At 43.0% G+C, this 13,625-nt stretch overlaps 1 protein-coding gene across 4 annotated transcripts in view; it reads left to right on the plus strand.

Annotated features, from left to right (window-relative positions):
* robo3 (roundabout, axon guidance receptor, homolog 3 (Drosophila)) overlaps positions 1–13,625 on the plus strand; it is a 264,138-nt gene that overhangs the window by 223,000 nt on the left and 27,513 nt on the right. For 2 of the 4 annotated variants that reach the window (XM_007556477.2, XM_016673589.1), the window contains exons 3-6: positions 539–677; positions 843–970; positions 3,434–3,445; positions 11,205–11,329. In XM_007556477.2, coding sequence (XP_007556539.1) covers positions 539–677; positions 843–970; positions 3,434–3,445; positions 11,205–11,329 — 404 coding nt within the window. The remainder of the gene's footprint in view (positions 1–538; positions 678–842; positions 971–3,433; positions 3,446–11,204; positions 11,330–13,625) is intronic. The other 2 variants (XM_007556478.2, XM_016673590.1) reach the window with 2 other exon arrangements.

The raw sequence follows: 13,625 nt of genomic DNA on the forward strand, positions 1-13,625 counted from the left end.
TGGCTTCATTTCTGGTCTCTTCAAATACTCAGATGTGTTTTTTTTTTCTTTCAGATATTAAACTTTGCTGTCCATATAAAATCTTTGGTAAATTACATGAATCTTTTTATTTGTTTGTTTGTTTTTGCTTGCTTGTTAATCATTGCAGGGTCACAGGGGAGCTGTTGCTTATCCTCACCAGTCAATGGGCCACAAACGGCGTACGCCCTGAATACGAAGCAATCTATTACAGTCTGCTGAGAACATTAACTTTTAATTTATAATGACATTCACAAGTTTTGCTCTGGAGCTAATGACTAATCACAGCAACCATTTTAGATGTTTTGTTACCTCGAGAAGTACTGAGTATTTGAGATTCTCTCATCCAGATGACTCGGTAAAGAAAAAAAAATCATACTAATTTACTATCTAGTCAGCAGAGACTATATTCCTGCTAAAACCAAACACTGACCGTGCCGCATCAGTTTTCTTCGAAGCGTTTGGGTTTATTACCAACAAATCCAGGTGCAGCAGATCTAAGTAGCGGTTCTGATTTCAGAGAGGCCCGTCTTCACCAAACAACCAGTGAACCAGGTGGTGCTGGCGGATGATACGGTGGAGTTCTTCTGCGAGGTACATGGAGATCCCACTCCGACTGTCCGCTGGCGGAGGGAAGAGGGAGAGTTGCCCCGGGGCAGGTACAAAGAGAAACAACACTAGGACTTCAAAAATTCATCTCGCATTCAGATGTTATGTATGCATATGCGTGAGGGGAAGCTCACGCTTGCAAACAGCTTCCGCGGGCTCCCACTTTTTCTCAGATTTCTTGGGCAGAGTCATCGCCGGTGTTGATGTGTTTGCAGGTTTGAGATCCGCAGCGACAACAGCCTCCGTCTGAGCCAGGTGCGAGCTGAGGACGAGGGCACCTACACCTGTGTGTCGGAGAACAGCGTGGGCAAAGCCGAGGCCTCCGGGACCCTCCAAGTGCACGGTAAGGACACACGCTCATACTGCTGGATTTCTTTGGCATGTGTGAAAAACATACTGACTTGTAACATAACAGAAAGATCTAAATGAAAGTTTACATTCAGTCATTATGGGCTTGATTATCTGCATAATGTGAGGCTTTTAAAAAACCTACGTACATGGCTCTTTTTCCCAGGTAAGAGGTTTACCATCATACAGCTTCAATGGTTTCTATAATATAGAGCTGAGAGCACACGTTTGAATGTGAATGTGGATTTTAGCCAGTACGATCTACCCCCAACATCAAAATTTGGCTTCCAGGCTCCAATATACAGATGTGCTACACTTACACAAACTTTTCGCAAATGTACCTTAGCAAGTTGCACCACAACCGCATGTTTTGTGCAGCCGTCAGCAAGAGTTATGTCTGAATATTTGAGTGTTCTTCTTGGCAGAATTTGAAAAGTTGAAAAACAGGATTTTTAGGTTAGCTGGTCTCTTGAATTTATAGTTAAGTGTGTGTGTGTGCGTGCGCGTGTGTGTGGGTGAGTGTGTAAATGGTTGTTTGCTCTATATCTCTGTGTTTCCCCGTGCTCGGCAGATGGCGTTTGTTCATTTGAAGGTCGCACCTCAACACGCGCTTTTTGTTATTGTGACCAAATAGCTCAATGATTGCTCCTTCTTCTACTGACTTTGTACAATGAGTGTACACAGGCACATTTCCATTCAGCTTGAACAAACTTCAAGGCATTCAGAAAACCAGCTTTACTTTTGAAAGAGAGAGATGGCTATTCCACCAGTTTCTAGTTCACGGTACTTCTCTTTTTTATAAAAAAAAAATCACTACAGTTGTTAGTTGGAAAATCTGCTCAAGCAGCTGGCCAATCAGATATCAGGTTGGAATTAAACTCTTCATTATTTCTTCAGCTGTTTTGATCATTACATTGTGAAATTCTTAAAAGCCTTAAAAACATGTTCAAAGTTAAGTTAATAGCAAGTTGCCAGTGAAAACATTCTACATTATTTCACTGGTTATGCATTAAGTTGAACTGAAAGAGAGATAAAGAGGAAAAAATGGATTTTAAGGTTCTTTCAAGCCTCGACTCGACATCCCTGCGGAGAAACAACTCAGATCAAAAAGCAACGAAATTGCCTGAGAATAAAGGCGGTCCCTTGAAGAGAAGCGAGCGGATGAGGAATCTGTCATTTGCTATGATAAAAGGGAATATTTAGTGTTTTTTTTTTACTCGGTACAGACACCAGCCTCTACCCACAGAACGGACTGATAGACATGTCAATACGCTCCAATATGATAACTTCAAGAACGCTCTGACAATCAGAGCGGTGCAGAAACACACACTGGTGCAGAAGTGAGCGTTGAAACATTTAACTAGCAGAAGTTTGTCTCCGAGTGAAGGAGGGATTCCCAGCAGCTGCTTTTAGGCAAATGGAAATTGATTGTGGGTTGATTGTTATAGCTGGGAGCATGGGGTATAACAGGAAACCGAATGTCTCCTCTCATCTTCACCTGTGTCTTCATTTGGATCATCACTCCACTGTTTCTTCCTTTTAGGACTTTATTAGAGTCATTATTTTAAGTTTGATCACTTCAATATTCTTTTCAACTTTAACTCTGCAAATTTGCTTGTGTTTAAAGCTCTAAATTCATTTGAACATCCAGCATGAAGACGGCTCCACAGGGCATCTTTGATTTATAAGCCACACCCCCTGGTTCTGTAATCCCAGCTGCATGCTCTGGAAGCACACATTATCTATCATCAATTGGTTCACACCCACATGAGAAATCAATATTATCCACTGGTCTGATCTGCTATAGTCTGACAGACAAACAAAAAGTTTCGGCCAAAGTTGGATTCGGCAAGTCAGGCTTTTTAAAGCCCAGATATTACAAAAAAAAATTGTAATTGGTGCGTCTCTTGTGTTTATGATGCAGCATATAGATCCACATCTAGAAGATTTAAGGACAGGTAGTGGCTGACATGTCACACAAATGATGGGATACAGAAACTGTGCTGTGCTATGCTTAGCCTTCCTGTTATCTGCTGTAATTCTCACTCTCTCTTGAAAAAACAAATCAAATCTATCATAGAAACGTATTTGTTCGACTTTTGTAGAAAAGTTTCTATCAAACCTTTTGCATTATGTCTCCATTTACTTATTCTAAAAACAACTAACTCTTAATTCTTCTTCCCTCAGTAGCAACTTCCTCACTGAAGAGGGTTGCAGCTAATGGAACCTGGTGGCACTCAGATATTGGTGTGTTCACTGATTGGAAAATATATCGAATTTTTGAGTTTCTGACAAGCCGGGCACAAGTCGGGAGCGCTCGGTGCGAAAGTTCTCGACGCGTCTCTCATTTCACTCAATGTTCCGAGTCATTACCAGCTCATCATCTCATTTGTCTCACTTTTCTTCTCTCCCTCCCCTCCTCCACCCCGTCGCCTCCTCTAACATCACTCCATCGCAGTCGGCCACTCGTGTAAGTATTCCATTTCATTCCATCGCTTGTATATTTGCGTGTGTTTGTGTGTGAGCGATCCCTCTCGGGTTGCCATGTTTCAGACAGCAGCCACTAACGCGGATGCCCGTCTGCCTGAAAGCATAAAAGGATAATCAATTAGCAGTGAAGGCCTTCTACGATCAGGAAGGAAGGCTTTTTATTTCCACCAGTCTCGTGCCGCGTCATCGAACGATTGGACCTTGGGAAGCAGGAAGCAGGGCTCCCATTAATACCAGGGATCTTTAATTCAGAATCCAAACCTTCAGCCTTTGTCAAATGAATTAAAAGGAGGCGATGCGGCTGCAGTTTAATTCCGATTAATCCAACGTACCCGAAGAATTCAATTTGCTCTCTGGGTTGAAATGCATCTACGTGGAAGTGATAAATGTGTGCTAATGCCAGTTGTGTGTCTGTGAACGAGATGTCCGTCAGGGACACAGAAGCAGGATTCCTTACTAGTTTTAACTCTCCGACGTTCTGGTGTGCGGAGCTTCCTGTTTGCATTCCTTCAAGACAGACATGTAATTGAGGTCAGGAGCTTAAACTGAGGCAGAGGCTTTCAGTCGGCTGCTGTTCAGGCTGCATAAACAGTGGAGTCATGCCGTTTTTCAGGAAAGGTTAATACAGTGGTTCTTAGTGGTGGCGGTTATGCTTTCTACCCAACATTAATGTTTCTTTAAAGGAGGAGAAAAAAAACGAAGTTTCATCTGAGACCCATTCTGCCTGTCAGAAGAGATGAGGTGAAATAAAGATTTTCAGCTATTAACACATTTAAAGACTTAAGTAAGTCATGCTGGAGTGATGCAATTAAGTGTGAAGTTTGTGTAGAAAATCTCATTGAACTGAGCTAGAAGTCACTGTAGAGAGTTGAAAGTAACAGTCGATGTTAATTATTGAAAATTACTGTTTTGTAACCCTGACCGACCAGAAAGTAGCTTTTACGTTTTGCTGACCCTTCTGGGCCACCGTACCATGTTCAAACGTAGCTGCTTTTTTGACAATAACCCCAGTTTCATCTGAAGAAACACCAGAGCATGATGCTGCCACTACCATGTTTAACTACAGGTGTGATGTTTGATGGTTGGTTCTTGTTGTCAAACTTACCTTTTTAGATTGTGGCCAAAAACTTCATGTTTGGTTTCATCAGAACATAACATGTTCTCCCGTAAACGTACTACTTATATTACTGTTATTTTTTGTTTGTTTGTTTTATTTTTGTGACACATTTTGCCATGGTAACAAACGGAGGTTAATGTTTAGAAGGTTTTGGGAAAGTTTAGGCAGGCCAGATATAAGGAGAGGCTGCTGTAACAACAACGGCGGCCATGTTTTACCGTTTTATCTTCTCTCAGCCTTTGTAAGGTCACTGTTGTCCCATATTGCCACAATTAGTTTATCTGTACCATAACTAATATTAATTATGATATGCTGTCTGATACCTGGCTGAGAAGATTCTCTCCAGCTTCTCTGCCAATTTGGCTTCAAGGAGCAGATTACAGGAAATCGCTAGAATAAGAGCTGAATGCTAAAATGTTAGGATTTAGTTTTTTTCCCCCCATCTTACATCTGACTGATATGCTCATTTTCAAATAATGCACTGACTGTGAACACACTCATGTCCAGACAACACAGAAGCGTCGGTTTATCCGTGATCCAAATGAATCCTCCAATCCTACACTTGATTGAAACCGTGTGCTTCCTGAGAGATCCTAATGCTCACGGAGCGAGAAAGACAACTAGACGGATTCCATTGTGTCCTTAGGTTTGAACTTGCATATGCTTACATTTGATCGGTACAACTTTCAGAGTTCTTACTCATTTCAATCTGAAAATGAAATTTCATTGGCAAACGAGAACGCACAGCGAAGAAAATATATCTCTGAAGACCAGCGAGGCTTTGAAATGTTCTTATTCTGAGTGTTCTTCTCCTCTTTCCCCAAGGTGCTGCGACTTTAGAAAGTAATCAAAGTCCTGCTTCTGTAGCTTTCTTTCTTGAGCTATTTAAAGCATCATCATTCTTTAAGTTCCTTTATTGATGTTGGATAAAGAAGTTGGAGCTCAGGGCAAAAAAAGAAAAAAGAAAAGAAAAAAAAAGGCTTCCTTCCAATTAAATGTAAGCTCTGATGAATTATAGCCCGACTGCAATACATAGCTCCATGGACATAACCAAGTACTCAGTCTTCATTTGGGAGTGAAAACAGTCTGAGGGAAGAAATAATGTTTAAATGTAAGAGCAGGGGTGGGTTACGAGGAAGCGGGGGTTGTCGTGGCGTAGGGGAGTGTTTGTTGGAGGCAACATGTGTGAAACAGCGTCTGGGACTCTGACAGCTGCCTGTCACATCTAAGCCCCCGAAGGAGCTCCTGCTGGAAGTGTGTGTGTGTGTGTGTGTGTGTGTTTAGCCATGTGTCTGCAAACGATATGCGAGACGTGCATGCAAAGGAGAAGAGGGTTGGGGGGGCGCGGGAGAGATGGGGGCAACATCCTCTGCTTGTGATCACTTTGTCTGTCTTTGCTGTGTGATTTGAACAACACGGCGAGTTCGTGCAGCAGCGGTGGAACAAACTCCCACTCTGATCTCCGAGCGGCACTCGGTAGGTGGCGAACAGCTGAGCCCAAACGTTTCCCCCTGCCTCGGTTTGTTTACAACGGGCTTGTGTTGATCAAACCGGGAGCTGAGCTGAAGGTTCAGCTGGTCCCGACTTCCACTTCGTTCTGCAGAAGCTTAGAAAATGGTGATATTTCAGAATCTGCTGTTTGGCTCAGATTAGGGGAGATTAGACTCCCAATGATTGTAGATTTTAGGATTAATAATATCTAACCAGTTAACAACTTACAGTGAACACTGTGCAGACAGGACCATCTGGTCAGTCTTTATTCTCGCTCCGCTCTGGGTTTCCAGACAGTACAGGACAGCCCTTCACTGTATTCTTATTTTAGTCTCAAAAAGTAAAAATAATATGAAAACCATTTGACTTCCAGAGATTTTTAATATGGTTTTATAATATTTTCCGTTTAAGTAGGACTCTATGAAGATACAGTTAACCCCTTAAAGCAACAGTATGTAACTTTTATTAAAAGTTTTTACATTTGTCAAAACTAACGTGACGTTGCGACAGTGTAATATTAATTTCTGCTTATGGATCTGCTGTCATACAGAAATAAACCACTAGGTCAGAAACAACTAGTCAAGATTAGATTCTTAGTGCTGCGATCATTCTTGTGTATGTGCTGCTCACACCCTCTCTCTTGCTCTATGTGGTTCAGAGGCAAGTTACCGTGGTCACTGATGACTGTAGATAAACAGTTTTCCTGGAGAAGAAAGTTGTTTCTTCGCCATTAGCACATTTAGCAGCGCGTACGCGAGGATGATCACAGGACATACTTTGTTTGGTCTTCCACTGATACATATAAAACTGGTTGTGCATTTCTGCACAACTGTCAGCAAAAATGGTGCTAGGTAAGGTGAACACACTGACACATAAGCAATTACAGGATATTAGCGTATTTCTGCTGTTGCTGGATCCTCAGAGGTGCGTTCACACCAGGCCTCTTTAGTCCAGCTCTAGTTCATTTTCCTAGAAAGTCCGGTTTGTTTGGGGAGGTGTGAATGTGTAATCAAACAAAAAAAGCGAACCCTGGTCACCCCTCTCTGTTCAGCTGAAGTGAACTCTGGTGCAGTTTCAAAGCACATGTGAACACCAAGCGGATCGGAGATCGTCCCAAAAGCAGGAAGCAAACTATAGTGCAGAGCATTTTGGGTAGATATAATCTAAACAAATGCTTGGGACCTGCGCTAGCAGGAGAAATGACTCGTCGTATTTTGCCAAAGATAAAAGAGAAATCGGTAACACTTTATTTGAAGGGGGGTGAATAAGACTGTCATGACACTTTCATAAACATGACATAACACATGTCATGAACATGAATAAGTCTTCATGAATATTTATGACTGTTGTCATAAAGCATCATTCGGTAAATTATGACACTTTTAATACAAAGTTGACATTATTCAAAATGTCTGTTATGACAGCTTAACATTAACCAAGAAATCATTACTGACATAAATTTGTTATAAAATAATTACTGATTTCACTTTAAAAATGAGGTAACTTGTAAAGTTTAAACAGTAATGATTTCTTGGTTGTCATGTTCATGACAGGTGTTATGTCATGTTTATGACAGTGTCATGACAATCTTATTCGCCCCACCTTCAAATAAAGTGTTACCGAGAAATCTTACAACCACTAAAATCTGGCACTATTCCATTTTTGTTAACATTTTGTGAAAAACAAAAGTTGCACTTCAGAGGTTTTCAAGTCGTTGCTTCAGCGGTTCTTGGTGCAGACCAACACACTCGAGGGGAGCATGTTTTTGAAAAAGGTTTGGATAAGCATTTAAACTTGGGCATTTGATAACAGTTTTATTTATTTATTATTTTTGCCAGAAATCCCCGCCCCCATAATTCGACTATTTTCAGAATTGTTTTCAATTTAGACTGAGATTTCGTGCCCGTCTGACTGAAACGCAGAGTAACCAAGAGATTCCCGCTCCAACCAAACTTCCCTCCTTTTAAACTGACAGTTCTTGTCTGGAATGTTGTGGGAATCCGACATGCCAGGCCATGTCTATTTTTACCTCCCTCTTGGCGCGTCAGCCCCTCCGTATGTTCGACAATTCTGGCAACAGGGCTTTTCTAAAACATGCCTCCCGACTCAGTCAAAACGCTTCTCTTTGTCTCTCCTTTAGCATTTAACACTCGGCAGTTGACATCCCCGACTTGCTGTCGCTTGGCTCACACGGCGCTGATATTTCATGTGTTATTTTGCATGACAGTAATTTGCCGTCCTTGGTAGGAGCCTGTTAAAGAGGAGTCACTGGTGCACCAAAGAGCCCGCAGCGCTGACTCTTAAATAACTCCACAAGTGACACGCAGACATTGTTTGCTGATTCCTGTCATGTATATTTCAGCGACTCTCTTGCGATCTATATCGTCTTCCACCCCCATTTCTAGTCCCAAGTGCGGATGCTAATGTTCCTCGCTGCCCTAAATCTGAGGCTCAGTGTCGTGCCGAGTGCACCCATTATTGCTAATTATTTATTGCAGCCTCAGGCGACGCGCCAGCTTGCCTCCTCCAATCAAACATTGTTATTCTGCAGACAGGCACTATGTGGTGCAACCAAATGCAGCGTGTTAATTCTGCGCCGTCTTTAAATGTTTGAAAAAGTTTAGTTTTGTAAGAAGGAGAAGGAAATGCTTATTTTTATTTTATTTTTTTGTGGGGGTTGTCTTGCCCTAAAATGGCCTTCAAAGCCCAAAGCTTTAATGTTGGGCATGTTCTTTCTGTTGCTTCTTCATACACATGTACGTATACGTGTGTGTGTGTGTGTGTGTGTGTGTGTGTGTGTGTGCGTGTGCGCATGTGAAGTAGCCTGGAGATGATTTATATAAGGAATGGGTATTACTCTGCATTTCTTTAATATTTCAGGGCTTTGCATCAGGCTGTACAGGAAGCCGGTCGCTGAGATCACTTTCTCATGTCCACATGAAGCACAGGGGGGGGAATGTGTGGACTTTGACCTTTAGGGTCAACAGGGAGCTGCCTTTTTGACCCCAGGACATGACCCTCACCAGCTCGGCCAAGCAGCGCCCCCTCCCCTCCCCCCCCCATCTGAGCTGGGATTTATGCCCCTGTTGACACATGGGTCCCCTCCTGTAGCCTCCAGGTTGGGTCCTAAAGTTTGTGTCTGGTGCGTGCCTGAGAGTAATTAAGGAGAATAAGCAATTCAGTGATAGAAAATGTTAATTCTTTACATCAGTCTGCTTTTAGCACTCCCCCCCCCCATTTATTGTTCTTGTCAAAAGCTAGCTTTAGACTATTTTGGTGGTCCAAACTGTGACCCCCCCCCTCCACCTCTCTGAAATGTGCAGATGGGAAATGAAAGACCGGCCGTATTGGACTTACCTCACATCAGTCCGATTTTGCACATAGTTTGAACACACTGAAGGAACAATCAAAGGCAAAAGCCCAACTTTTGTGAGTCAGTGATGCGTTCTGCTCATGTTGTTGGTTTTCTCCTCTTTGAACATCAATCGTTGGACTGGGGCGTTTGAAGAAAACAGCGTTTCATGTTTGCTTTAACTGCAACGTTTGGGACGCGTGTTTCGCTTCCACAATTAAGAGTTTTTCTCTCCCTCCCCCCAAATTAGGCGTCCAAATGAGAAACTAGCAGAAGGAACGCGTTTGTTCTCTCCCCTGACTGTGACTGCACATTCTGCTGCTGAATGGCTCTCCTCCTTCCTGTCGTCCCGTCTTTCTGTTCGCTTCTATGCTAATCGAGGGTGAGAATGAAAGAGAAGCAGGAGATCAGGTGGGAAGATGAGAAATCAATTAGGACTGTTGGAGGGCATCATTATGCATTCACACCCCCTCTGCGGAGGAAGGCCTGTCACTTTGCTACAGAATCAATACAAATCAAAGAGGTGTGTGTGTGTGTGTGTGTGTGTGTGTGTGTGTCTTTGTGCATATGAGCGCACACACCTTTACATGCAAGCAGCAGAAAGAAAGTGAGAAAGCCTGCCATTTATCTGCAGCCCCCTTTCTCCTCCTGCCTGACACCAGTTCAAAGACATCTGATTAGCCTCATCACAGAGGTGACCCACAAACCTGGATTCAGATGCCGGGACGTCTCAGCTCGTCTTTTTTCGCTTTTCCGCGACAGAGGCTGAATTGTGGCTCTCAGTCGGAGCTGTGAACATTTACAGCGGCGTGCCGTGCTGCTGACTGGAGCCGAGTCGGCCAAGGTTACGCGGGGGCCTTCGTATTGTTCCCTGTTAGTAGAAAATATCCAGTTAGTCATTTCAGTTCATGCACAACATCAGATGGACTTTTACAGCACAAACGGATCAAATTCAGATTGAAATATGTAGCAATATGTGAGTTAATGAGTTTGGTTCATCACAATGCAATCTTGTCTTTAAATCTGTCTGTGCAGTTAAATCGTACAGACAGATTCAATCGCTTTCGGTCCGATTTAATCATATCTGTAACACAGCGCAGTTGATACTGTACGAAGCAATAGGGTCAGGGGTAAACTTCTAACCAGACTCGGTTAGAAGTTTTCAAAAGATCCCGGCTGATTGCGTCGTAGCTTTTGTCCATGCTGAAGTTCTCTTCCATCGAAGAGAAAAACAGCCGGTCTCTGAAATAACCGTGCTAATTACTTTTCAAGAAAACGGTAATGGATTTAGTAGCGATAAGACAGAATAACCGCGGCACAGGCTCGTGTGCGCTTCAACCACATGCAAATTTTGATTTAATTTAACTTAATTGCATCGTCCAGGATGACTTGAGTCAGTCAGTTCATTTTTTTTGTTGTTGTTGTCATTTTGTCATGAACTGTAACAGAAGAATTACATCACGCAAGCTAGTCCCTGACAGTCCAGCTTGGAGAGCAGCCTCCTGAAAATGGAAGCAAAGCAGAGTTTTAGTTTCTGGAAGTGGAAGTTTTGTTCCACTTGTGTTGACTCTGACAGTCTGTGCTCCTCCTGTTTCTAACTCTATATTTGTGTTTTAAAGACGAGAAGGAGTCTGACAGAGTCGTCGGTTTAGCTGTCATCAGCTCATTCACTCAGCCTCGCTGCTGGGATATAATATGACATGCAGATTGTTGATATGACCAAATGGGAAGATTTCCACTATTAAATTTGCCCCTTTTGTCTGTGTTTCTGTCGTGCAGTTCCTCCTCAGATTGTCGTCCGGCCACGAGACCAGATCACGGCTCCGGGTCGGACCGTAACCTTCCTCTGCGGCACCAAGGGAAACCCTCCGCCCGCGGTCTTCTGGCAAAAAGAAGGCAGCCAGGTGAGAACGTGCCTGTCAGAAGCGTGGCGGTAAACACTAAAACACCTTCTGTTCTGAATAAATCTGCCCTCTGAGGCATTTGGCAGGATCTCTCTGGCACAATGAGTCTGACTGAAGGCTGAGTTGAGCAGCAGAGAGGCGGGCGGCTGTTGGCGGAGCTCAGATCGGTGATTGTAGACACGGGCCACATTACGGGAAAGTAGCTTCTGCGTTAAATGGATTTCATGGTGATTGCCGTCCTTGCACAGCCTGACCTGTAAATGCAGTTTGTCAACCAGAAATCAAGCATCAGGCATTCAGAGACGCTCGGGGATGAAAATGAAAGTGTTATGAATGCAGATGATCTGGATCGTGAAACGTGTCGTATTTCATCAATTCTGCCTCGTTGTTTTCCTCCTTTCACTGGAGGGATGATGAGGCCAAGGTGTAACGTGTTTTGCCTCGTTGTCTTTGGTTTTACTTCCTGCTTCATGTTCTCCAGACACACTCTGTATTTCAGAAGTTTCACAATTGTAAAACCACCTGGTTTGTAATGTTCCCCTGTGTTGTCAACATTCTGGCATGAGAAAAACTTATATCCACGGTACTTTTACACCGAAGCGGTCTTAGTGCTAGATCAGGGCTGGTGCAGGTTCTATAAAAATACAACAAAGAACCAGCGGTGAAGTGAGGAACGACTCTGGAGACGGCTTTTATTTGCGCTGTTTTAAGAACGGTTTTTATTCGGGGCGTGGCAAACCTCAGCAGAAGATTAAAGCTAGAAAAAAACTGAACTTTTAATCCATCAAGGACTGCGTGGTGGCAGAGTTGGTTATCCTGCAGCAACAATGTCCTGTTTTCAAATCCCAAGCAAGGATATAGACATCTTGGATGTATATTAATATTATACATATATATATATATAGTTTTAACAGATTAAAAACAGTTATTGAGCTCATATGTCCACTTTTTTCAGTGATCTGGCATCAATGAGGACATTTGAACTGGAAACGTTGCTTATTTTGTCGGCATGCATCTTTTAGCGTTCTTCATGCTGCCAGATACAGCCAGAGTGTTTTCAGCACCTTTTCCCCCCCCTACATCAATATTATCATCATTTGAAAGCTGCAGTTTTCTTAACCTGAAGTTATATTTGTCTGACATGGAAATGATTTGATGATTTCAAACATTCGAGTGTGACCAAAAGAAAGAAAAATGGCTTATATATATCATGGAGGTGGACGTGCGTTTAGTTAAACTCCTTTTGTAGGAAGTTCTTTCAGAAACCCACACCTCTTGACACACTTCGGTTCTTCTCTGCCTCTCGTCGTCTGTAGCTACCTGCTGCAGATTAGAGCCACTCTAACTCACACACGGCATATGCACTTCACCTTCTCATCATCCGCCCGGTGCATTATTCACCAAAGCGTGAGTCTGCACAGGCCTGCATGTCTTCAGAAGCGTGTGTGTGTGTGTGTTTGAATGGGTGAGAGCGTGATAAGCATTACAGCCTGTTGGAATGCTCAGAGACGATGAGAGCGAGAGTGCGTGGGTGCCCGCAGCGTGGCTTCCAGGTATAGATTATAGGGGAGGGCGGACGAGATTGGAGGAGGCCTGAAAAAAATGTGTGTGGGAGAGAAGGTGTGGAGGAGAGAGATAAAGAGGAGAAAGCATAAGGAGGAGGAGAGAGAGCATATGTGGGAAGCATGTTGGGAATGAGGTTTGGAGAGGGTTTCGGAGTCTGCAGTGGCGTTCACACGTCGCTTTGAGGCGACCTGCGGCGGCTCAGCCTGCTCACCTCAGACTCTACTGACCAGGATAAATAATGTTTTACTGTGACCCACACTGAGCACAGCACATCTGAAAAACATCTGGTTGGGTAGAAAATCATACTTAACTATGTGCATAATGTGCATTGTTAAAGCAATTTTCAGTTTCATTTTAGTCTTCGTGAGCTTCCACTTGCAATCGATTAAACTGAATTTAATTCAAGAAAAGTTTGGTTGTTCTAGAACTTTTTTTTTTTCTTTCCAGCCTTTAGCTTACATCATATCTTCCAGAAATATTGGAAATGTGTCTGTCGGGGGTAGAGTACCAAAAACATCCTCACTGTTTCACCATGGCACAGTAAAAGCATTCAGGAATAACTGGTGTACATGACATGCTTTTCCATTACAAATGGTGTAGAAAAAAAAACATAATCTGACTGTTATGGTGTTTCCATTAAATAAGAAGCGCAATTAAAATCCCACGTGGACATGTTTGTTCATTAAAAAACATTCTGCCGCATCATCCTCCTCCCACTTCCTGTTGTTTT

The sequence above is a fragment of the Poecilia formosa genome, unplaced genomic scaffold, assembly GCF_000485575.1.
Source record: "Poecilia formosa unplaced genomic scaffold, Poecilia_formosa-5.1.2 Scaffold79, whole genome shotgun sequence".
Taxonomy (NCBI): domain Eukaryota; kingdom Metazoa; phylum Chordata; class Actinopteri; order Cyprinodontiformes; family Poeciliidae; genus Poecilia; species Poecilia formosa.